The sequence below is a fragment of the Salmo salar genome, chromosome 14 (assembly GCF_965601325.2).
Source record: "Salmo salar chromosome 14, fSalSal1, whole genome shotgun sequence".
Classification (NCBI taxonomy): Eukaryota; Metazoa; Chordata; class Actinopteri; order Salmoniformes; family Salmonidae; genus Salmo; species Salmo salar.
In genome coordinates this window covers 102,898,944-102,924,622 of record NC_138304.1, presented here as the reverse complement: position 1 = coordinate 102,924,622, position 25,679 = coordinate 102,898,944, and the positions used below count along the sequence as shown (strand labels likewise).

Genomic DNA, 25,679 nt, shown 5'->3' with positions numbered 1-25,679 from the left:
TCCATATTATGGCAAGAACAGCTCAAATAAGCAAAGAGAAACCACAGTATATTTTATTTAACTAAGCAAGTCAGTTAAGAACAAATTCTTATTTACAATGACGGCCTACGAAAAGTCAAAAGGCTTCGGGGATGGGGGCTGGGATTAAAAAATATAACATCAAATTGAAATATAGGACAAAACACACGACAAGAGAGACACTACACAAAGAGAGACCTAAGACGACAACATAGCATGGCAGCAACACATGACAACACAAAACATGGTATAAACATTATTGGGCATAGACAACAGCACAGAGGGCAAGAAGGTAGAGACAACAATATATCACACGAAGCAGCCACAACTGTCAGTAAGAGTGTCCATGATTGAGTCTTAGAGTGAAGAGATGGAGATAAAACGGTCCTGCTTGAGTGTTTTTTTTGCAGCTTGATCCAGTCGCAAGTGGCAGCGAACTGAAAAGTGGAGCAACCCAGGGATGTGTGTGCTTTGGGGACCTTTAACAGAATGTTGCGGATGAGGGCTGTAGTAGATATCTCAGTTAGGTGGGAGTGAGGCCTAAGAGGGTTTTATAAATAAGCATCAACGAGTGGGTCTTGTGATGGGTGTACAAAAATGACCAGTTTACTGAGTAGTATAGAGTGCAGTGATGTGTCCTATAAGGAGAAAATGGTGGCAAATGGTGACAAATCTGATGGCCGATTTGGTAAAGAACATCTCGCCGCTCTAGGGCCCCCTTACCTACCGATCTATAAAGTATGTCTCTGTAATCTAGCATGGGTAGGATGTTCATTTGAATCATGGTTAGTTTGGCAGCTGGGGTGAAAGAGGAGCGATTATGATGGAGGAAACCAAGTCTAGATTTAACCTTAGCCTGCAGCTTTGATATGTGCTAAGAGAAGGACATTGTACCATCTAGCCATACTCCCAAGTACTTGTCATACCTCAAAACCGTCAGAGGTAGTAATCACACCAGTGGGGAGAGGGTCATTCTACTTACCAAACCACATAACCTTGTTCTGAACACCTAAACAAAGGTCAAGGGTTGAGAAAGCTTGTTGGATACTAAGAAAGCTTTGTTGTAAAGCTTTTAACGTCAGTTAATGAGTGTAAGGTCAGTCAATCTAGGAAAATGTCAAGAACTTTGAAAGTTTCTTCAAGTGCAGTTGCAAAAACCATCAAACACTATGATGAAACTGGCTCTCATGAGGACCGCTACAGGAAAGGAAGACCCAGAGTTACCTCTGCTGCAGAGGATAAGTGCATTAATGTTACCAGCCTCAGGAATTGCAACCCAAATAAATGCTTCACGCACTTCAAGTAACAGACACATCACAACATCAACTATTCAAAGGAGACTGTGTGAATCAGGCCTCCATGGTCAAATTGCTTCAAAGAAACCACTACTAAAGGACACCAATAAGAAGAAGAGACTTGCTTGGACCAAGAAACACGAGCAATGGACATTACACCAGTGGAAATCTGTCCTTTGGTCTGATGAGTCCAAATGTGAGATTTTTGGTTCCAACCGCCGTGTCTTTGTGAGACGCAGAGTAGGTGGAATTATGATCTCTGCATGTGGTTCCTGCTGTGAAGCATGGAGGAGGAGGTGTGATGGTGTGGGGCTGCATTGCTGGTGACACTGCCAGTGATTTTATTTAGAATTCAAGGCACACATAACCAGCATGGCTACCACAGCATTCTGCAGCGATACACCATCCCATTTGGTTTGCGCTTAGTGGGACTATCTTTTGTTTTTCAACCGGACAATGACCAACAACACACCTCCAGGCTGTGTAAGAATGATTTGACCAAGAAGGAGAGTGATGGAGTGCTGCATCAGATGACCTGGCCTCCACAATCACCTGACCTCAACCCAATTGAGATGGTTTGGGATGAGTTGGACCGCAGAGTGAATGAAAAGCAGCTAACAAGTGCTCAGCATATGTGGGAACTCCTTCAGGACTGTTGGAAAAGCATTCCAGGTGGTTGAGAGAATGCCAAGTGTGTGCAAAGCTGTCATCAAGGCAAAGGGTGGCTACTTTGAAGAATCTAGAATATATTTTGATTTAATACTTTGCTTACTAAATGATTCCATAGGTGTTGTTTCATAATTATTATTCTACAATGTGTAAAATAAAGGAAAAACCCTTGAATGAGTAGGTGTGTCCAAACTTTTGACTGGTACTGTAGGTTAGCCTTGTTTGTTTGGTTCATATGGGTCAATGTAAAGCAGTGATTTGGTGTAACAGTGTGATTTTCCCAGACAGACTTGTTTAGATTGGAGTGGAGTGCTCAGTATTACACCCGTTAATTATCCCTCTGAAAATGATTCTAGGCTAGCGAGCTTCATTTGTCTAGTTTGAAGTGGTTCGATTTTTCTAAGCTGTGGAAGGCAGTCTGTCTCTCTCCAATGGCCCCCCCAAAAAACACTCTATTTAGTCTTCATAATTAGTTAGCTTAGGTAGAAACGATCCAATGTACAGCAAAGTATTAACTGTCTAAATTGTTGAACAAAGGCAATGCCGTGTTGCTCTTGGCCATGGATTAGTACATAATCAGACAAATGGTTGTTTTCTGTGTGTTGTCACTCTAGAGATGAGTGGAGAACAATGGCTCCCTAAAGGACTCCCTATTCCTTACATAATGCATACAGTACTTTTGACCCAGGGCCCATAGTGCATAGTAGTGGGAACAGTATAAGGATGGTGGCGTTTTGAGACGTGACCTCGGATCGTGGTTCGACCCCCAAAAATGACTCTCTGGAGAAAGACTATGTTTGATGCTTGGTGTGTGAAAGCTTCCCTACTGCAGGAGTATCATTATTTATCTGTTTCAACCTCTCCAATAAACAGAGGGAAAAAAATGGAAGATTTATCACTAGAGTACATTCACTAGTTCTTTTACCTTGCCTGTGTAGGGGACTCGGGTGCTGCGTATACATACACACTGTTTTTAAAAGGCTTCATGAGACATGCTCTTTATTGCCTGCTGCCTTGCTCTTTTAGTCATTAGAGGAATGGTTTGTATTGAGCGGCTTAGTAATTACCTTTCCTCTCTTCCCTCCTTCCCTATCCTCCTTCTGTCTTTACTACCAACCCTCCTCCTTTCTGTCTGTCCTCTCTCTGTCTCTCTGTCTCTCTGTCTCTCTGTCTCTCTGTCTCTCTCTGTCTCTCTCTGTCTCTCTCTCTCTCTGTGTGTGTGTGCAGGACATGATGGATGACATCTGTCAGGAACAGTTCATGGAGATGGGTTATCTGAACGGGGGCCAGGAGCACGGGCCAGGGGCCCCACGAGGTAGAGGCGGACCACCGGGCCGAGGAGGGCCACCGGGACAAACAGGGGCATCCAGGTAACCAGACAGGCAGACAGACTCAGGATGACATTTATCAAGGTGGCTGATGACAATTCATTGTCTGGTCTATCTATGTCTGGTCCTCTTCCTTCCTTCTTTCCTTCCTTTCTCTCTTCCTCCATCTCTCCAGGGGTAGAGGTATGCTCCCACGTGGAGGTGCCACAAGGGGTGGTGCGCCCCGCGGGGGGCCAGCCAGAGTTGGGGTAGTGAGGGGGGCACCGGCAGGAAGAGGGGGACCTCCAGCTGCCCCCGTCCGAGGGGCAGCAACATCCCGAGCTAGACCCCCTGCCCCTGGTGGACCACCCAGGATGCCCCCCCAACACCAACACGCCCCAGCACACGAACAATATGAGGAATATGTAAGTTAAAATATCAATTCATTTTTAAAGGACTGTTCAGTCCTTTATCATTTTAGCTAGTAGATTTTTTTTTCTCCACCAATCATGTTGTAGTTATTAAGATACATTGTAACAATGACCATACTATGATTCAGAGAACACCTTCATGTGGAAGGCTTTGAACCCTGTAATGAATAGTTAAGAATGTAATCTGGTTAGTTTAGTTAACCCTAATTTATCCAGATTAGTTGAACTCTATTTCACCAGGGGAGATCAGATCTAGGTCAAGACAGTACTAGTAGTGGGAGTCGACTAGTAATGTGTTATTGTAGAGAGAATAGAGAGTGAAGCAACAGCCTTGCCTTGCCTACCTTTCAAGATTGTTATTTTCTGAGGCTGGACCGGAACATATCCCAGGCCACGTGATCAAAACAATCTTGAAGTGTGGATTCCGATTGGTCAGACCAGCATTGAATAGTCCTTAGCACGGGTACTTCCTGTTTTGAGTTTCTGCCTACTGGAAGCGAGGAGCAAAATGAAGTCGTGATCAGATTTGCTGAAGAGAGGGTGGGGGAGGTCCTTGTATGCATCCCCGAAGTTGGGGTAGCAGTGGTCGAGTGTTTAGCAACGCGAGTGCTACAGTCAATGTGTTGAGAAAACTTCGGTAGCGTTTTACTCAAATTTGCTTTGTTAAAATCCCCAACTACAATAAATGCGGTTTCCAGTTTGCATAAAGTCCAGTGAAGTTCTTTCAGGGCCGTCGTGGTATTGGCTTGAGGGGGAATATACACGGCTGTGATTATAACCGAAGAGAATTCTCTTGGGAGGTAATACGGTCGGCATTTGATTGGGAGGTATTCTATGTCAGGTGAACAAAAGGACTTGAGTTTCTGTATGTTATCACAATCACACCATGAGTGGTTAATCATGAAACATACACCCCCGCCTTTCTTCTTCCTGGCGAGTTCTTTATTTCTGTCTGCGCGATATACTGAGAACCCAGCTGGCTGTATGGACGAAGACAGTATATCCCGAGAGAACCATGTTTCTGTGTGACAATCCCTGATGTCTCTCTGGAAGGAGATTCGCACCCTGCGCTCGTCTACTTTATTATCCAGAGACTGAACATTAGTGAGTAATATACTTGAGAGCGATGGATGGTGTGCGCGCCTCCTGCGTCGGACTAGAAGTCCACTCCGAATACCTCCACTGGCTATGTTTTGGATCAGCCTCTGGAATCAGTTCAATTGCCCTGGGGGGTACGAACAAATTCGGGAAAGTCATATTCCCGGTCGTAATGCTGGTGAGTTACCGCCGCTCTGATATCCAAAAGTTATTTCTGGCTGTATGTAATAACACACCAACAAATCCTGGGCTAATAATGTAAGAAATAACACACACTAAAAAAATACTGCAAAGTTGCTTAGGAGCTAGAAGCAGAGCTGCCCCATCTGTCCGCGCCATCTTGCATCATCATCAGGTCAAGGATAAATAAAGCCTTTTCTTATGTTTTTTTACTCTGTCTCTCTGCTACTCTTTCTGACCCCCCCCCTCACTCTTTCTGTCTCTCTTTCTGTCTCTTTCTCTCTACCTCTCTCTCGCTCTCCCCTTCTCACTAGGCCTATGATGAGGGCTACACAGAGCCAGCGTACGAGTCATACGACAATTACTACAGTCAACCACAGGCGTGAGTCACCAATCTCTCCGTCTATTGGCAACAAACAACACACACGCTAGTGCATGCTCTGGCTCTCACGTCCTTGCTCTTCACGGTTACACTTACCCTACTTTCAAACTGGATTATTGAGTTATGGGGACTGTAGGGACTGAAATAGGCTATATTTTTGAGTTCATACGGATTAACTTTCCTACCCCTGTGGTTGGATTATTTTGAGTCTACGTGTTATTTAATCGGAGAAAGATATGGGCTGCTGTCTTCAGCTAACTGTGACTAGGTTATCGCTTGGCTAACATCAGTTATTAAAGCTATTCGATTTACATATTAAGTGATTTTATGAATGAAATGTAACTCAAAGATGACAGCTGGTTTGCTTGGTTTCCTGGCTATCTTGCGTTTCTGGTTAGCTTGATAAGCTAGTTAGCGACCTACCTAGTTAGCTTGATGAGCTAGTTAGCAACCTACCTGGTTAGCTTGTTTAGCCTGCTAGCTTGGTGTGCTGCTTTTTGAAATGTTCTTTCTCCTCTGTTCTTCTCTTAGAGAGCCAGAGTACTACGACTACGGACATGGAGAGGTACAGGAGGCATATGAACCCTACGGTAAGACGTCACTACTCCACTCTCAAGCCAAACCTCTCGCCCTTTACGGAGAGGGAAATCTGTTTTCTGTCTTGATTATTGCTCTCAGCATGTGCCAACATTTGGTTTGGTTCTGTAGTCGGTAAATTTCATGCATAATGCCGACAACACATGTTCAATACATCCTTGTTGAAGTGCGCTTGGGAAACGGAAGGAAATTGTGTTTTAGTTGGAGATGTCTATGTGACAGCCAAGCTCGTTTTGTAATGACATTTCTGTTTTTGTCTCTGTCTGTTCTGTCTGTGTGTGGTTCACCCCTCTAGCCCAGGACGACTGGAACGGAGCCCAGAGAGCGGCACCGGCGGGAAAGGCCCCACCTTCCAGAGCGGCTAAGGGCCCTTACCGAGAACACCCCTATAGACAATACTGAACTCACCATGACAACGCCTAGCGACCAACGCTAACGAGTTGCCCTGACAACCAACCAACCTGTCTACCACGGCAGCTCTCGCTCTAAGCAACCCTCGAAAAAAGTAATTGTCCGTTTTGTTTTTGTTTTGGTATTTTCTACTACGATGGACTTTTACAAACAGAAAATGAGGATCTTGACTGATTGAAGCTGGTTTGATATTTCATTCAGAGCAACCCTAAAGCGTTTTTTTTTTAGATGGGTTAGAGAAGATAACTGTATTTTAGTTTGGTTTGAAGTTTTAGTTTATCTGTTTTTATCTCTGACCCGATCTCTCCCTTGGCTTTTTTTTGCATTGTTGACCGTAAACTTTTTCTTTTTTTTTACATTTTGGATTTAAGCTCATTTCCAGTGGAATTGGAGACTGCTTATCTACTTGTTAGCATCTTAAGAAAACCATTTTTAATTCTTTTGTAAAAAAAAAAAGCTTTGTTAAGGGACAGTTGCAGATTCCCATTTAGGCTACATTTCAAAATTCTGTTTTAATATAGCAAAGTAAAAGAAACATCAACGCTGTTTCAGTTATGTAATATAGACCAAACAAAAAAAAAACGTCAAATCAAGTCAAAGGAAACAGTAAAAACAAACAAATGTTAATGGAATTTGCAGCAGCGATCTATTCATTCTTGATTTATAATTCCCATTTGTTTTAAATAGTCTTTTAATTAAAAGTTGTCAATTTAGATTTAGGCAGCAGGGATTATATAATGATATTTTGTCATTGTACATTAGAGTTTTGAAATATAGGCCTAATAACCACTGTAGAGATGGACTGTCCTCACCTACTTCATTTGTTTTATTAAAGTTGTTCAACAATTTTAAGTTAATTTTATTATGGCTCTGTGTTATTCTACTTCTTCGAAGTAGAATATGGCCTTAGATCGGCCTCATGATTAAGAGAAAACAACATGTGTCACTGGAGGATCTTATTGGTTGATCTGAGTCTATAAACTGCATGTAAAAATGACGCAATGAAGGATTGGGACAAAAATCTCCACATGGGTTTTCTCTTTATACAGAGAAGGGATCCTGCAGTTTATTAATCTGGTCTCTTTGTACATACTTTAAAAACGTCCAAACTGTACGTATCCACTATTCTGCCACTGGTATATGTACCCTCTCCATTAAAATGCATTATGCTCTGTGTAAGGCTTGTCTAAATAGGTACCACTACATCTGCCCAGAAGATGTTTTGTAGCAGTTTGTCAATAAAGATTTAGTTTGTTTTTCTATGAAACTTCCGTAACTTGATTTATTTCTTGAATATTTTTAAATAACATTTAACAGCCTAGTAGTTAGAGGTGTTTTTATTTGTATTTCTCTTCAAAAACACATTTTTTTTTTAAATTTAAATGATTTGTATTGTAGTCTGAAGCCCTTAACATATACTAAATGATGTCTTGATTGATTTATTTAAAAAGCAGCACAACTTATTCTTTCTCTCTCTTTCTATACTTTTAAAAAGGAGCCAGAGGTAAGACCTCTAAAATAACCTGGATAGCTTCCTAATGTGTTTTAAAGCTCTAAAGCATTGAGTGCCTGGGTATGTATAAAGACTTTTTCAATCCATCTTACCTGTGGTCGTAGACGGTAATGAGAAATGCATTGCTAGACTCTTGTTAGTAAATTAACTGGACTCCAACCATTTTAAGTCTTTAGGTTTCAGGGTTTGACCTCGATGTTCTTGTCGTGTGTAGTGGCCGACGCGGTGGCTACTTTAGTAAAGAGAGTAATGGCAGTGCAAAGGAGAGGATGGTTTTAACCGTAATCGCTCCACTATAAAGGTAACCTTAACCCTAAATGTGTCATTTGATAGTGTGTTTATACATTGAATTAAGCTGCTGGTAAATGCGTGCAATTTAGTAAAAGATGAATTCTAGTCATGTCAACAACAACATCAACATCAACAAAAATCTAAAGTAAAGAAAAAGTAACTTCCAATATTATTGTAGTTGTAGATTTACTAAAATAAATTGTCTGTGTACTAACAAAATATCCTAGAATAGTATTAATAATAACTCTTGCTAAAATAAAAATCTACAAAGCTGAATCTTTATCAATATCTTCTGAACCAGTTGAGCTGCTGCTACTTTTTCTTTGCAATATTTGTGTAAACGTTGCATATACTGTAACAAGTTTTACATATTTTGTAGAACCTAATGGACAAAAGCTTGAGTTGCATGACTATGACTACAACTACTCTGTCCATTTTTTTTTTTTTTGCATGATTTTTAACTGAACTGTCCACTAGTGTTTTCCTATTGGTTATGGATTTAGTGTGTCTCTTCCCTCAGGTCCAACTATTAGTCAGTCAAGGACCAATCAGAGGGTGGCTTACTGGAGAGAGAACCAGTCAGAGGTTGGCTTACTGGAGAGATGATACCATACGTACCTCAGGTAGGCATTTGTTTCGCTAATGGGTTTTGGCAACCTAGTTTACCAGTGCCCGGTTTCTCGATATCGCTGCAATTTAGCCTTATTTAAAACTTTACATTTTAATTTAAAACGAGTGTTTTTTTTTGTTTTTTTTTAACGATTCATCTTTCCTGCAACGGCTGAAGATGTAACATTCGTTTCCCAAAACACCTTGCAGAGAGAACGGTCGCTAATTACATCGTTGGAGCATGTGTCGATACTGATAGGATGGAAAGAAAGGGAGGGCTGTTCTCAGATCAGCTTTCTCCATTCAAATCTTTCCTTAACATTATAATTATTTCATAATCAGCTCCTAGAGAGGTATTACCACCTACGGCTACAAATATTGAGGTCGGCTTATTCTAATGCTTAATAATGCACTAATCTCAGATTTGGCACATCATTAAATATATTGAGTCAAATTTCAGACGGTAGCCTACAAGTAGCAAAATGGAACTCCAATTGATTGAACATAAAATGTATTTCAATATGATTGAAATAGGCCTAGGTCACCTTGTCTGAGAGAGTTTTTACACGGTTATCAGAACGTCACGCCAGGGTAAGCCGACACCAAACACAGCCCTTGTTATAAGTGCTTCTAAAATCCCCTATGGTGGAAAAATGAATGGTGGAAAAACTATTGGAACCATTTCCCTGTTTGACTGCTATGTTTTATGGTTATACTTTAGAGTCATAATACCCATTTTAAAACAATTCCAGATGTCAGCTTAGCACCCCCCCCCCCCCCCCCACGACTTAGACTTTTAAGAAATAAAGTAACGTGGGGAAAAAAAGCATCTAACGACGTACTTAGCTGATCTATGAGTGATCTGAGGCAGGCGTTAGATTACAAGCGTTTTCAAGTGCAACATTTTAATAAAACATTTTTTTGGGGGGAAACAGCTCTGAGATATAACGACGCTCCTACAGTGCATTTAGAAAATATTCAGACCCCTTGACTTTTTCCAAATTTTGTTATGTTACAGCCTTATTCTAAAATTGATAAATTGTTTTGTTCCCTCAATCTACAAACAATACCCCGTAATGACAAAGCAAAAACTGTTTTTTAGACATTTTTGCAAATGCATAAAAAAACATAATTATTCAGACCCTTTACTCAGTACTTTGTTGAAGCACATTTGCCAACGATTACAGCATCAATTCTTCTTGGGTATGCCGCTACAAGCTTGGCACACCTGTATTTGGTGAGTTTCTCTCATTCTTCTCTGCAGATCCTCTCAAGCTCTGTCAGGTTGGATGGGGAGCGTCGCTGCACAGCTATTTTCAGGTCTCTCCAGAGATGTTAGATCGGGTTCAAGTCCAGGCTCTGGCTGGGCCACTCAAGGACATTCGAGACTTGTCCCGAAGCCACTCCTGTGTTGTTTTGGCTGTATGCTTAGGGTTGTTGTCCTGTTGGAAGGTGAACCTTCGCCCCAGTCTGAGGTCCTGAGCGCTCTGGAGCAAGTTTTCATCAATGATCTCTCTGTACTTTGCTCAAAGTGACCATCGGGTTCTTGGTCACCTCCCTGACCAAGGCCCTTCTCCCCCGATTGGTCATTTTTGCCAGGCGGCCAGCTCTAGGAAGAGTCTTGATGGTTCCAAACTTCTTCCATTTTAATAATGATAAGAGGCCACAGTGGTTCTTGGGGACCTTCGATGCTGCAGAAATGTTTTGGTACCCTTCCCCAGATCTGTGCCTCGACACAATCCTGTCCTCGGAGCTCTACGGACAATTCCTTTGACCTCATGGCTTGGTTTTTGCTCTGACATGCACTGTCAACTGTGGGATCTTATAGACAGGTGTGTCTACCTAGGGAACATGACTAATGGGAATGTACAGATTCTAGAGTTGTGGGGTTGTGACTGGACAGTAACCATGTCGTTCTGGGGGGTTGTGACAGGACAGTAACCATGGAGCCCTGGGGGGTTGTGACAGGACAGTAACCATGGAGCCCTGGGGGGTTGTGACAGGACAGTAACCATGGAGCCCTGGGGGGTTGTGACAGGACAGTAACCATGGAGCCCTGGGGGGTTGTGACAGGACAGTAACCATGGAGCCCTGGGGGGTTGTGACAGGACAGTAACCATGGAGCCCTGGGGGTTGACAGGACAGTAACCATGGAGCCCTGGGGGGTGTGACAGGACAGTAACCATGGAGCCCTGGGGGTTGACAGGACAGTACCATGGAGCCCTGGGGGGTTGTGACAGGACAGTAACCATGGAGCCCTGGGGGGTGTGACAGGACAGTAACCATGGAGCCCTGGGGGGTTGACAGGACAGTAACCATGGAGCCCTGGGGGGTTGTGACAGGACAGTAACCATGGAGCCCTGGGGGGTTGACAGGACAGTACCATGGAGCCCTGGGGGGTTGTGACAGGACAGTAACCATGGAGCCCTGGGGGGTTGTGACAGGAAATAGAGCCTGTAGGAATGGACTACTAGCTGTAAAAATGTCAAGTGACGATAACATCAGAACGGTGTTGAGAAGCTAGTTTTTCTTAACGGTGGGTGGTGGTTTTAAACGAGCTGTTTTCAGTCCTTCCTCGTATAGCCAGATAGATGGCTGTTGTTGAAGTAGAGGGGAGGAATGACCAACCATCCTCTTGGAGAGATAAAGGCTTTCCTTCCAGCCTTGATCCAATGCTCATTTATACTGCCAATAAAGATCCTGGTCAGCTAAAAGTCTAATACTTGAGTGGAATGTTGAATATATCATTGTAGATTGGTTCTTGTTCTCCTTCCTCGAGGCATGTTGAATATTTACATTTACATTTTAGTCATTTAGCAGACGCTCTTATCCAGAGCGACTTAAAGTAGTGAATGCATACATTTCATTTCATGCAATTATTATTATTATTTTTTTAATGTATTTATTTTTGTACTGGCCCCCCATGGGAATCGAACCCACAACCTTGGCGTTGCACACACCATGCTGGCGTTGCAAACACCATGCTCTACCAACTGAGCCACAGGGAAGACTATATATATCAATGTAGATTGGTTCTCGTAAGAATGAACGCTAACATTGTTTGTTTGGCTGTGTTCTCTGTGTTCCCCTCTGCAGTGAGGTGGTGCAGGAGCAGCAGGGTTCTACATGACAGAGCACTGGATCTCCGTCAGGCTCCGCAGTGAAGGACTGACCCAGTGGAAGGCACCAATACTGGGGTAGAGCAGTCCGGAAGGAGGGCAGGCTGCCAAAAGGACCAGAGAGCAGATGTAGGCTACGGAGAGGGAGCCTAGGCCCCGCTAGAAAAAGAAGAGGGGTGATTCTATGAGGCTCTGTATTAGAATCTGGATGAGGGGAGAAGATTCTGGAATGTGAAGCTATGACCCTGAAGCTATGACACTAACTGTGAAGCTATGACACTGAAGCTATGACACTAACTGTGAAGCTATGACACTGAAGCTATGACACTAACTGTGAAGCTATGACACTGAAGCTATGACACTAACGTGAAGCTATGACACTGAAGCTATGACACTAACTGTGAAGCTATGACACTACTGTGAAGCTATGACCCTGAAGCTATGACACTAACTGTGAAGCTATGACACTGAAGCTATGACACTAACTGTGAAGCTATGACCCTGAAGCTATGACACTAACTGTGAAGCTATGACACTGTGAAGCTATGCTTGTGATGTCTGTATGTTTGACTGTGGCGTTTTGATACTGTACTGCTTATTCACTGCTAGGTACTTTTGATACTAATCACTTTTGTATTGGTTTCTAATGTGAACGGTTTCCAAGACGCTTTACAGTTTGTAGTAAGTGAAACTTCATTGTTATGGAAAAATGTACTATGAAAATGACCACCCAGGCTGTAACCAGCTGTGAAATTGGTTTAAATTTCCCTTTAATTGGTTGTCTTATATTTTCTTTGAAGTGTTGAACACATTTTTACTTTCTGCAAGGCAAGCTGTATTTATTCACCCCCTCATAGACAGATTGTTCATTATACTATTTAACAGATACAGCCTGTGTCCATGTCTGTTTCTTTGTCTTTATGGTTTAATATCATGGTAAATGATGCTATGTGCTTGTGAAATCAAGACGCCCTAAGAGTGAATCTGTTCTGCTCGAGTTCTCTGCTGCTCGCCACGTCGTTCACACACTGAATATCACTCACACATACACGCACACGTACAACAGACAATCCCTGGCATAACCCAGCCTATGTTGCCCTAAAGATATGAAATGCTAATGTGAAATGCATTTGCATGTTCTTTCCGCTCAAATGTGCAAAGCTTTCGCAACAAATGTTGGCTTGCTCAACGTCCAAGTCTGATAATGCTGTGAGATCTGGCTGTGAGGGGAAGTGCGTGTGAGGGAGATAGATTACCAGCATTTGCTCTCTCCCTCTCCGGCTCCTCCGCTGACTTCCTCCCTACCTCCTGTCTCTCGTACTCCCTCCCTACCTACCTCCTCTCTCTCGTACTCCCTCCCTCCTACCTCCTCTCTCTCTCATACTCCCTACCTACCTCCTCTCTCGTACTCCCTCCCTACCTACCTCCTCTCTCGTACTCCCTCCCTACCTACCTCCTCTCTCTCGTACTCCCTCCCTACCTACCTCCTCTCTCTCTCATACTCCCTACCTACCTCCTCTCTCGTACTCCCTCCCTACCTACCTCCTCTCTCGTACTCCCTCCCTACCTACCTCCTCTCTCTCTCCTCCCTACCTACCTCCTCTCTCGTACTCCCTCCCTACCTACCTCCTCTCTCGTACTCCCTCCCTACCTACCTCCTCTCTCGTACTCCCTCCCTACCTACCTCCTCTCTCGTACTCCCTCCCTACCTACCTCCTCTCTCGTACTCCCTCCCTACCTACCTCCTCTCTCGTACTCCCTCCCTACCTACCTCCTCTCTCGTACTCCCTCCCTACCTACCTCCTCTCTCGTACTCCCTCCCTACCTACCTCCTCTCTCGTACTCCCTCCCTACCTACCTCCTGTCTCTCCTGCTCTCCCTCCCTACCTCCTGTCTCTCCTGCTCTCCCCTGACTCCCTACCTACCTCCTGTCTCTCCTGCTCTCCCCTGACTCCCTCCCTACCTCCTGTCTCTCCTGCTCTCCCCTGACTCCCTCCCTACCTCCTGTCTCTCCTGCTCTCCCCTGACTCCCTACCTACCTCCTGTCTCTCCTGCTCTCCCCTGACTCCCTCCCTACCTCCTGTCTCTCCTGCTCTCCCCTGACTCCCTCCCTACCTCCTGTCTCTCCTGCTCTCCCCTGACTCCCTCCCTACCTCCTGTCTCTCCTGCTCTCCCCTGACTCCATCCCCGTCTCTCCTGCTTTTTCTATTACTTCTGTCAGTCAGTTCTACCAATTACTACTAATGTCCTTCTGTCAATTCCCTGGAGTAGGGTGTGTGTGTGTGTGTGTGTGTGTGTGTGTGTGTGTGTGTGTGTGTGTGTGTGTGTGTGTGTGTGTGTGTGTGTGTGTGTGTGTGTGTGTGTGTGCTGACAATGTCAGTACAGTAACCGTGCATTACTGTATTAAACACAGACCTTTTTTTTTTAAATCAATCTGTCCCCACGGTGAGGCTTAATCAGCATCCCAAATGACTTCCCTATTCCCTTTATAGTGCACTACTTTTGACCTGGGCCCATAGGCCGAATGTATAGGGAATAGGCTGCCAGTTGATACGCAGCTGTCCTCTGTGTCTCCATGTAACAACTGGAAGACGGGAAGGAGGGAGGGGGCTCATCAAACAATCACTCATGTTTTGTAGAAGCCAGGTTGCCAGGTGTTTTTTATTTAATTTGGACATTTTATGTGGGATGAATTGCATAGATTAAACATTTGTGTTCTGATGTGAAGTCAACATATATAAAAAAAACTAAAAAAGTTTCTGTAGAGATGTCAACTGTGCTGACAGAATATGAATTGCAGTGTCTGATGTATTTTATTGCATGTTTTGTAACAAATCGTATTAAAATGACTGCTTTTTATACAAGCTACAGTTGTGTCTATTTCTTTCCCTGTGAGTTCTGGCGGTAAGGTAACTCATCGCTGTGGGTTGGAGCGTTGTCTAATGTCTTCTCATCCCCTAGTTGCCAGCTGGTAGTGGCACCATGTTTTCACACATGGAGACTGGTGGTGGTGAGGATGGATGGGGGGGTTCTGGAACTGTATGTGTGGGAGTTATTGTGTACCTGTGTGAAGGGGAGGTGATGTGTTATTGTGTACCTGTGTGAAGGAGACTGGATGTGTTATTGTGTACCTGTGTGAAGGAGACTGGATGTGTTATTGTGTACCTGTGTGAAGGGGACTGGATGGGTTATTGTGTACCTGTGGCCAGGCCAACAAGCTTTCACTTTCTCACTGCAGAATTAGACATTTATCCACATTTCTCCAAACATCACATTTTGAAGTTCCTCCAAATGTTCAATTTTGTCGTGTTTCTGACACCTTGGGTTGACTCCTGCTCAGCGTTGTTCTGTTGCTCCAAATGTCAAATTTATAAGGTCAAGGTTCAAGGTTTTTGGACAGGGTTGGTTAAAAGATCTGCTGAACGCACCGACTGGTACATGTGTTTTTCTGTTGCCCATTAGGAAAAACAAAATTCCAGTCTTGGAGGAGTGTTTCCAGACCGATTCCGTGTTTGGTTAATGATGTTTTGTCCCCCATAATATTTTTCCCTCATGACACACTGGAAGCGAAAGCCTATTTCACTTCCTCAAAATCCCCAGGAGGAATCTAAGAAATCTGTAATTAATTTTGTTGTTTTTGACATTCATGTGTTAGTTGCGCAATTTTACATCTAAGGTACAGTATTTCTCAAGTAAAACGATTTGCGACTTGTCTTATGTAAACAGTCTGAGCTGCTGAGCAGGTCTGTCTTACTGTGTAATATATTGAATAGAGAGCGATCGCCAAACTCTGTTTTAAACAAGAATTACTTTATGACCGACATGATCCTTTGTAGTTAATTATGACACTGGAATAACTGTTTGACTCATATAGAAGCCACAATTAAAAGGGATTCGTTGCTTTTTAAAGACAGTCGCTCCTTAAGTTTAGACACTCATTCTGAATGGTTAAGGTAAAGGTTAAGGTTTGGGATATGGTTAAAACATTTTTTAAATATGAGTTTTCCACTAATGGGATAGAACTCATAACCTTCTGATCCAGAGTCATGGGAATATGCCCATCCACCAAATTTAGGACATGAAAAGTTAAGGTTTTGGACAGGGTTAAAACATTTAGTCACTCATTCAGAATAGTTATGGTAAGGGTTAACGTTTGGGATAGTTTAAAAACAAAACATTCAAAACAAGTTTTCACCACTGGGATTAAACACACCCTTCTGATCCACTCTCATGGGATTACATGAGATGGGATTACATGAGATGTAGGTTAAGGTTTTGGACAGAATTAAAACAAAGTTTACGTACTCATTCCAAATGTTTACGGTAAGGGTTAATGTTTGGGATATGGTTAAATGGGATCAATCTCACAACCTTCTAATCCAGAATCGTGGAATAACACCCATCAGCTACCACCCACATCCACAGCGCTCTAGCAAAACCCTAGCCTACTTGATTGTAGTAGGGCTCACTGTTGCCCCTAGTGGATAAACTTCCAATTTCGAAGTCACTCTTGAGCTTTGTGGGTTGGTCAGGGACGGATTTAGTGATTTGGAAGCCCAGGGCAGAGGCCAGTCTGAGACATGTCGTGTAACTGTAAAAAATGAATGACCTTTTAACGTGCCACGAACACAACCTGTCATGATGTTTTTATCTGATGGTCAAACAAATCACTCCATAAAGTAGGTTACCCTTTTGTTTGACGACTGAAAGTGAATTCTTCCACTGCTCTATGTTTGCTAAATACTTCAGTCTGACATCGTTCAGTCTGACATCGTTCAGTCTGACTGACATCATCGTTCAGTCTGACTGACATCTTCGTTCAGTCTGACTGACATCTTCGTTCAGTCTGACTGACATCTTCGTTCAGTCTGACTGACATCATCGTTCAGTCTGACTGACATCATCGTTCAGTCTGACTGACATCTTCGTTCAGTCTGACTGACATCTTCGTTCAGTCTGACTGACATCATCGTTCAGTCTGACTGACATCATCGTTCAGTCTGACTGACATCTTCGTTCAGTCTGACTGACATCATCGTTCTGGCTGAGTGACATCGTTCTGGCTCTGGTCCAACCCATTGGTTTCTGGGACCAATCAGACGATCATCAGGGAGGTATTCAGATCCAGACTCATTGCGGAGAAGAAAAAAAAAATGTCTGTGGGTTTTGGCGTAGTGTAAGAGCAAGGAGTTTGGGAAGCCAGGCAAGGTTACTTTTGTACCTTCATCCAAATTTAATTCCAGCACCCGGCAACTTTCTTTCGATTCGCAAGTGGCTGAAACGATCTCACCGGAGAAACCATTGCTGCAGCTTCATTTCAATGAAAGTCATGTTTGCAGTCATATCGCACGAATCAATGCACAAAACTCTGTCAGGGTGGAATAGTCCAACTCTGTCAGGGTGGAATAGTCCAACTCTGTCAGGGTGGAATAGACCAACTCAGTCAGGGTGGAAGAGTCCATTATTTTTAACCAGTTGGTGGGTGATTATTGACAATTGTTTCTACTATTATGAGAAAAACTTGGATTATATTAATATTGATATGAAATATATACAGTACCAGTCAAAAGTTTGGACACACCTATTCATTCAAGGGTTTTTCTTTATTTTCATTATTTTCTACATTGTAGAATAATAGCGAAGACACCAAAACTATGAAATAACACACAAGGAATCATTCAGTAAACAAAAAAGTGTTAAACATATCAAAATATATTTTATATTTGAGATTCTTCAAAGTAGCCACCCTTTGCCTTGATGACAGCTTTGCACACTCTTGGCATTCTCTCAACCAGCTTCATGAGGTAATCACCTGGAATACATTTCAATTAACAGGTGTGCTTTTTTAAAAGTTAATTTGTGGAATTTCTTTACTTCTTAATGTGTTTGAGCCAATCGGTTGTGTTGTGACAAGGTAGGGGTGGTATACAGAAGATAGTCCTATTTGGTAAAAGACCAAGTCCATATTATGGCAAGAACAGGTCAAGTAAGCGAAGAGAAACGGCAGTCCGTCATTACTTTAAGACATGAAGGTCAGTCAATCTGGAAAATGTCAAGAACTTTGGAAGTTTCTTCAAGTGCAGTCGGAAAAACCATCAAGCGCTATGTTGAAACTGGCTCTCATGTGGACCACCACAGGAAAGGAAGCCCCAAAGTTACTTCTCCTGCAGAGGATAAGTTCATTAGAGTTAACTGCACCTCAGATTACAGCCCAAATAAATGCTTCACAGAGTTCAAGTATCAGACACATCTTAACATCAACTCTTCAGAGGAGAGTGCGTGTATCAGGCTTTCATGGTCGAATTGCTGCAAAGAAACCACTACTAAAAGACACCAATAAGCGGAGACTTGTTAGGGCGAAGAAACACGAGCAATGGACATTAGACCGGTGGAAATGTATCCTCTGGTCTGATGAGTCCAAATGTGAGATTTTTTGGGGTTCCAACCGCCGTGTCTTTGTGAACGGATTATTATATCTTCATCGTTATTAGCATTTTTTTTTTTTATCATGCTCAACTCACTAGGCCCCTTGATGATGTGAAGCCTAATGGGAAATCCGCCACTGGGGTTGGTGATAGGATGCTTTCTTTAATTCCTCACATATTCACAGCCTGATATCTCACTGAGGAAGAGGATGATGATGAAGATGTTCAAAGTCATAACTGTTCAGCTTATTTTCCCCATGCCTTTACTCTAGATAAAACCTGATCTAGGTTCAACTTTCATCCGCAAATCCCAACCTAATCCTCGTAGGGACAAAATCACAAAACCGACCTTAGATCAGGGACTGGGGGGGGGGGGCAAACTCCATTCTACTGTCCCTTTTAAAAAGTTATCAAAAGCTACACTAAACACAGCATAACTTCCACCCAAAGTTTTTCGACAGACAGCAGCGCTGTCATAGTTGTCTTGATGATGTGTTGCCTTCAGCCTATTTTCACTTTGTGTCTGTGAGTTATAGAACAGGCAAAAACAGCACCTTGCCAATCAATATCCATCAATCATCAAATATCATCAATCATTCATCAATAAACACCATAGATTACATTTTTAACGCTGTCTGCTGTCTCAACGCGATGAGAAAATCTCTTTAAACTATCGTCACCTTTTTATTAGGTGAGTAAATTGCAGGCAATGAAGACACTGAGTAATCTCTCTACAGTATACACACACAACGTTATCTCTCTACAGTCTACATGCAAAGTAATTTCTCTACAGTATACACAAAGTAATCTCCCTACAGTATATATACACACAAAGTAATCTCTCTACAGTATATAAATGCAAAGTAATCTCTCTACAGTATATACTCACAAAGTAATCTCCCTACGGTATATACACACAAAGTAATCTCCCTACAGTATATAAATTCAAAGTAATCTCTCTACAGTATATACTCACAAAGTAATCTCCCTACGGTATATACACACAAAGTAATCTCCCTACAGTATATAAATTCAAAGTAATCTCTCTACAGTATACACTCACAAAGTAATGTCTGTGTTTCGTACTTGCTGGTCCTGCAGTGCCTTTAGAAAGTATTTTTTTTTTAAGCTACAGCCTGAATTGTAATTGGATTAAATTGATTTGTTTCCCTCACCCATCTACACACAATAACCCATAAGGACAAAGCCTTCTAGATCACAATAAATTGAATGACATGGATAGAAGGGAACTGATTCTATCAACGCTCATTATACTCATACTCAGAGACACTTTGTGAATATGGGCCAGGTTACGTCCCAAATATCACCCTATTCCTTACATGGTGCACTACTTTTGACTAGGGTCCATAGCACCTATATGCACTACATAAGGAATAGGATGCCATTTGGGATGAACCCTTGGTCTAGTGGTCAAAGTAGGCCAGCTATATAAAGGTGATGGATCTTGGCCCCAAAGTGGTTGTTGGAGGACAGGGTTGTTTCTAGAGAAAGACAGGGTTGATGCCTATGGATAGACCTGTGCTGTGTGTGTGTGTGTGTGTGTGTGTGTGTGTGTGTGTGTGTGTGTGTGTGTGTGTGTGTGTGTGTGTGTGTGTGTGTGTGTGTGTGTGTGTGTGTGTGTGTGTGTGTGTGTGTGTGTGTGTGTGTGTGTGTGGCTGGGGGCTGGTCAAACACCAGGCCCCATAGCTATGAAGTTCAAGGCTGCTGTGTTGTGGTACTGTAGGAATGAAATCTCTAGAGCAAAATTTCATAGAGAGAGAGAGAAAGATTGAAAAGATATAGACACATTTTAAAAAGGTTCTTATATGGAGGAGGAGGAGGATAGGATTCCCATTAGCCGACGCTAGTTTTACTGGGGTCCGACCCATAACGAAAAATACGTTACAGACAAAATACTTTACAATTTACAGACATTTAACATTAACATGTAGTGTGTGTGTGTGTGTTTGCATCTATCAGCTACACATACATGTCAGTACATACATACAACAAGTAGGTCACATAGGGGAAGAGGCGTTGTGAGGTGTTGATGTATCTGTTTGCTGTTCAGTTGCACTGTATAAGACGGAAGGGAGTTCCATGTACTCATAGCTCTGTAGTATAATACTATATGTTTCCTTGAATTTCTTCTGGACCTGGGGACTGTGAAAAGACCTCTGTTGGCATGTCTGGTGGGGCGTGTCTGTCAGTGCTGTGTGTAAGTTGACTATGCAAATAATTTGGAATTTCCAAAAACATGAATGTTTCTTATGAAAACAAGAAGTGACGCAGTCAGTCTTTCCTCGACTCTTAGCCAAGAGAGACTGGCATGCATAGTATTAATATCAGCCCTCTGATTACAATGAAGAGTAAGACTTGCCGCTCTGTTCTGGGTCATCTGCAGCTTAACTAGCTCTGTCTTTGCAGCACTGGACCACATGACTGGACATTAATCAAGAGAAGATCAAACTAGAGCCTGCAGGACTTTGTGGAGTGCGGTGTCAAAAAAGCAGAGCATCTCTTTATTACGGACAGACCTCTCCCCATCTTTACAACCATTGAATCTATATGTTTTGACCATGACAGTTTACAATCTACGGTAACGCCAAGTAATTTAGTCTCCTCAACTTGTACAACAGCCACAACCTTCATTACCAGGTCTAGAACTTGATTTGTACCAAATACAATGCTCTTAGTTTTAGAGATGTTCAGGACCAGTTTATTACTGGCCACCCATTTCAAAACAAACTGCAACTCTTGGTTAAGGGTTTTAGTGACTTCATTAGCTGTGGTTTCTGATGCATATTAGGTTGAATCATCAGCATACATGGACACGCATGCTTTGTTTAATACTTGTGGCAGGTCATTGGTAAAAATAGAAAAGAGTAGAGGGCCTAGAGAGCTGCCCTGCGGTGCATCTCACTTTACATGCTTGACATTAGAGAAGCTTCCATTAAAGAAAACCCTTTGAGTTCTATTAGATAGATAGCTCTGAATCCACGATATAGCAGAGGTTGAAAAGCCATAACACATACAGTACTGTGCAAATGTTTTAGGCAGGTGTGGAAAAATGCTGTAAAGTAAGAATGCTTTCAAAAATAGACATGTTAATAGATTATATTTATCAATTAACTAATATCAAAGTGAGTGAACAGAAGAAAAATCTACATAAAAATCAATATTTGGTGTGACCACCCTTTGCCTTTAAAACAGCATCAATTCTTCTAGGTACACTTGCACACAGTTTTTGAAGGAACTCGGCTGGTAGGTTGGCTTAAACATCTTGGGGAACTAACCACAGTTCTTCTGTGGATTTAGGCAGCCTCAGGTGCTTCTCTCTCTTCATGTAATCCTAGACAGACTCGATGATGTTGAGATCAGGACTCTGTTGGGGCCATACCATCACTTCCTTGTTCTTCTTTAAACTGAAGATAGTTCTTAATGACTTTTGCTGTATGTCTGGGGGTTGTTGTCGTGCTGCAGAATACATTTGGGGCCAATGAGATGCCTCCCTGATGGTATTGCATGATGGATAAGTATCTGCCTGTACTTCTCAGCATTGAGACCATTAATTCTGACCAAATCCCCAACTCCATTTGCAGAAATGCAGCCCCAAACTTGCAAGGACCTTCCCCCCATCCTTCACTGTTGCCTGCAGACACTCATTTGTGTACTGCTCTCCAGCCCTTCGGTGAACAAACTGCCTTCTGCTACAGCCAAAAATTTCAATATTTTGACTCATCAGTCCAGAGCACCTGCTGACAATTTGCCTGCACCCCAGTTCCTGTGTTTTTGTGCATAGTTGAGTCGCTTGGCCTTGTTTCCACGTCGGAGGTATGGCTTATTGGCCGCAAGTCTTCCATGAAGGCCACTTCTGACCAGACTTCTTCAGACAGTAGATGGTTGTACCAGGGTCCCATGAAGGCCACTTCTGACCAGACTTCTCCAGACAGTAGATGGGTGTACCAGGGTCCCACTGTTTTCTGCCAATTCTGAGCTGATGGCACTGCTGGACATCTTCCGATTGCTAGGGGAAGTAAGCATCATGTGTCTTTCATCTGCTACAGTAAGTTTCCTTGGCCGACCGCTGCGTCTACGGTCCCCAACGTTGCCCGTTTCTTTGTGCTTCTTCAAAAGAGCTTGGACAGCACATCTGGAAACCCCTGTCTGCCTTGAAATTTCTGCCTGGGAGAGACCTTGCTGATGCAGTATAACTAACTACCTTGTGTCTTGTTGCTGTGCTCAGTCTTGACTTTAGACAGTAAACTCTTCAGCAACCTCACCTTGTTAGCTGAGTTTGGCTGTTCCTCGCCCAGTTTAATTCCTCCTACACAGCTGTTTCTGTTTCAGTTAATGATTGTGTTTCAACCTACATACTGAATTGATGATCATTAGCACCTGTTTGGTATAATTGTTTTATCATACACCTGACTATATGCCTACAAAATCCCTGACATTGAGCAAGTGTACCTACAAGAATTGATGCTGTTTTGAAGGCAAAGGGTGGTCACACCAATTATGGATTTGATTTATATTTTTCTTCTGTTCCCTCACTTTGCATTTAGTTAATTGATAAATATAATCTATTAACATGTCTATTTTTGAAAGCTTTCTTACTTTACAGCATTTTCTCACACCTGCCTAAAACTTTTGCACAGTACTGTATGTTTTCTCAACAACAGGTTATGGTCAATAATATCAAAGACTGCACTGAAATCTAACAGTACCGCCCACACAATCTTCTTATTCGTTTCTTTCAACCAATCATCAGTCATTTGTGTCAGTGCGGTACATGTTGAGTGTCCTCTATCATCATGCTGAAGGTCTGTTGTTCATTTGTTTACAGAGAAATAGCATTATATTTGGTCAAACTCAATTCTTTCCAACAGTTTGCTAAGAGCTGGCAGCAAGCTTATAGATCTGCTGTTAGAACCAGTAAAGGCTCTTGGGTAGTGGAATTACTCTGGCTTTCCTCCAGGCCTGAGGGACAAAGACTTTCCTCTAGGCTCAGATTAAAGATATGACAGATAGGAGTGGCTATAGAATAGGCTACCATCCTCAGTAGATTTCCATCTAAGTTGTCAATGCCAGTTTTGTAATAATAATCATTTTTCTACCTCTCCCACACTAACTTTACAAAATTCAAACTTGCAATTATTTTCTTTCATTTTTTAATTGTTTTATGCATGAGTACTATGGCTCACTGTTCATTGTTGGCATTTCCTGCCTAAGTTTGCCCACTTTGCCAATGAAGTAGTCATTAAAATAATTGGCAACATCAAATGGTTTTGTGATGAATAAGCCATCTGATTAGATGAAAGATGGAGTTGAATTTGTCTTTCTGCCCATAGTTTCATTTAAAGTACACCAAAGTTTATTTTCCAACATTGTTTTTTATCATTGATCGTGGCTTTGTAATATAGTTTCTTCTTATTTTTGTTGTTGAGTTTAACCACATAATTTCTCAATTTTCAATAAGTCAGCCAGTCAGACGTACAGCCATACTTATTAGCCACTCCTTTTACCCCATCTCTTTCAACCATACAGTTTTTCATTTCCTCATCAATCCATGGAGCCTTAACAGTTCTAACAGTCAGTTTCTTAACAGGTGAATGTTTATCAATAATTGGAAGAAGCAATTTCATAAATTCATCAAGTGCAGCGTCTGCATGCTCCTCATTAATCACATCAGACCAACAAATATTTTTAACATCATCCACATAAGAGTCACAGCAAAATCTACAATATTTTAGGCCCAGCTTTTGTAACTTTGGCCTTCCTGGCTATAGCCACTATATTGTGATCACTGCTTCCAATGGGTACGGATACAGCTTTAGAACAAAGTTCTACAGTATTAGTAAAAATGTGATCAATACATGTGGATGATCTTGTTCCTGTAGTGTTTGTAAACACCCTGGTAGGTTGATTAATAACTTGAACCAGATTACAGGCACTGGTTACAGTAAGAAGCTTCCTCTTGAGCGGACAGCTTGATGAAAACCAGTCAATAATCAGGTCCCCAAGAAAGTTGACCTCTCAGTTTACATCACGTACACTATCAAGCATTTCACACATATTATTAAGATACTGACTGTTAGCACTTGGCGGCCTACAGCAACACCGCAAAATAAAAGGCTTTAGATGTGCCAAGTGAACCTGCAACCACAACACTTCAATAACACTTGACATAAGATCTTCTCTAAGCATTACAGGGATATGGCTCTGAATATATACAGCAACACCTCCCCCATAAGCATTCCTGTCTCTTCTATAGATGTTATATCCTTGTATTGCTACTGCTGTATCATCAAATGAATTATCTAAGTGAGTCTCAGAAATGGCTAATATATGAATGTTATCTGATGTTAGCAAGTCATTGATTTCATGAACCTTATTTCTAAGGCTACATATATTAATATGGACTATGTTCAGCACTTTCCTGTGTAGCTTATCAGATAATAACATAACAGAACATAAGATGGAAAAGAGAAAAACATTTGCAAGATACATAATTATACATTCAGCAGTCCATTGATCAGTTGATGCTGCAGGGTTAAAGCTCATCCCTTCCATGCTTTTGCTTCATGGCTCTTTCCAGAACAGCTAACTTGTCCTTGAACCTCAGGAACTTGTCCTTGAGGAGGAGGAGGAGGAGGAGGAGGAGGTGGAGGAGGAGGGAGAGGAGGTGGAGGAGGATGTGGAAGAGGAGGAGGAGGTGGAGGAGCGGGCGGAGGAGGTGGTGGAGGAGGTGGGGGAGGAGGAGGTGGAGAAGGAAGAGGAGGACATCGAGGAGATCGAGAAGATGAGGAGGAGGAGGAAGAGAAGGAATAACTTCAAGAGCAGCAATGATTCTATTTAGTTATTAAGTGGAGATCTCTCAACAATCATTCTCACAATAGCACATTGGTAGTAATCAGTGAAAAATGTCAACCCTTACAAAAATGAATTTGTTACTGAAAACTTCCTGCAACTTTGTGGCAAATTTCCTGAAAACGAAATACTGTGCCACAAAATGTTACTAGAAGTTTGCAAACATTTGCCACTAGTGGTGAATCTGTGGTAAACCTTTGGTAACAATAATATTTATTGCCGTTAACGGGGAAACAATTTACTAGAAACTGTTTCTGCTGAACACATGAGTTCCAAAGCCAGTTGATGTCCAATCAAGGGGATTAGAAACATCTGTTGGAAAATGGAAACCAAGCTATCTAGTTAGCTACAGTACCTACCAAAGTTGTCCGGGGAGTGTCTAACTTATTCATTAAACTTCCTAATAAACTTGAACGTTTTATTAGATAAGTGACGTCAATGTCATGTTTTATGGGATAAGGTGA

At 42.3% G+C, this 25,679-nt stretch overlaps 1 protein-coding gene across 3 annotated transcripts in view; it reads left to right on the top strand.

The window, feature by feature from the left end:
* Positions 1-13,792, top strand: part of LOC106570703 (KH domain-containing, RNA-binding, signal transduction-associated protein 1) — a 31,645-nt gene extending 17,853 nt beyond the window's left edge. Inside the window, exons 5-11 of one of the 3 annotated variants that reach the window (XR_001320733.3) lie at positions 3,210-3,352; positions 3,486-3,714; positions 5,313-5,380; positions 5,912-5,970; positions 6,273-6,482; positions 8,713-8,815; positions 11,898-13,792. Coding sequence is in view for 2 of the 3 variants with exons in the window: in XM_014143174.3 (XP_013998649.2) it covers positions 3,210-3,352; positions 3,486-3,714; positions 5,313-5,380; positions 5,912-5,970; positions 6,273-6,379 (606 nt within the window). In the remaining variant the exon portion in view is untranslated. Of the gene's footprint in view, positions 1-3,209; positions 3,353-3,485; positions 3,715-5,312; positions 5,381-5,911; positions 5,971-6,272; positions 7,656-8,712; positions 8,816-11,897 lie in introns of those variants that run through there. The other 2 variants (XM_014143174.3, XM_014143175.3) reach the window with 2 other exon arrangements.
* Positions 13,793-25,679: the final 11,887 nt, after the last annotated feature.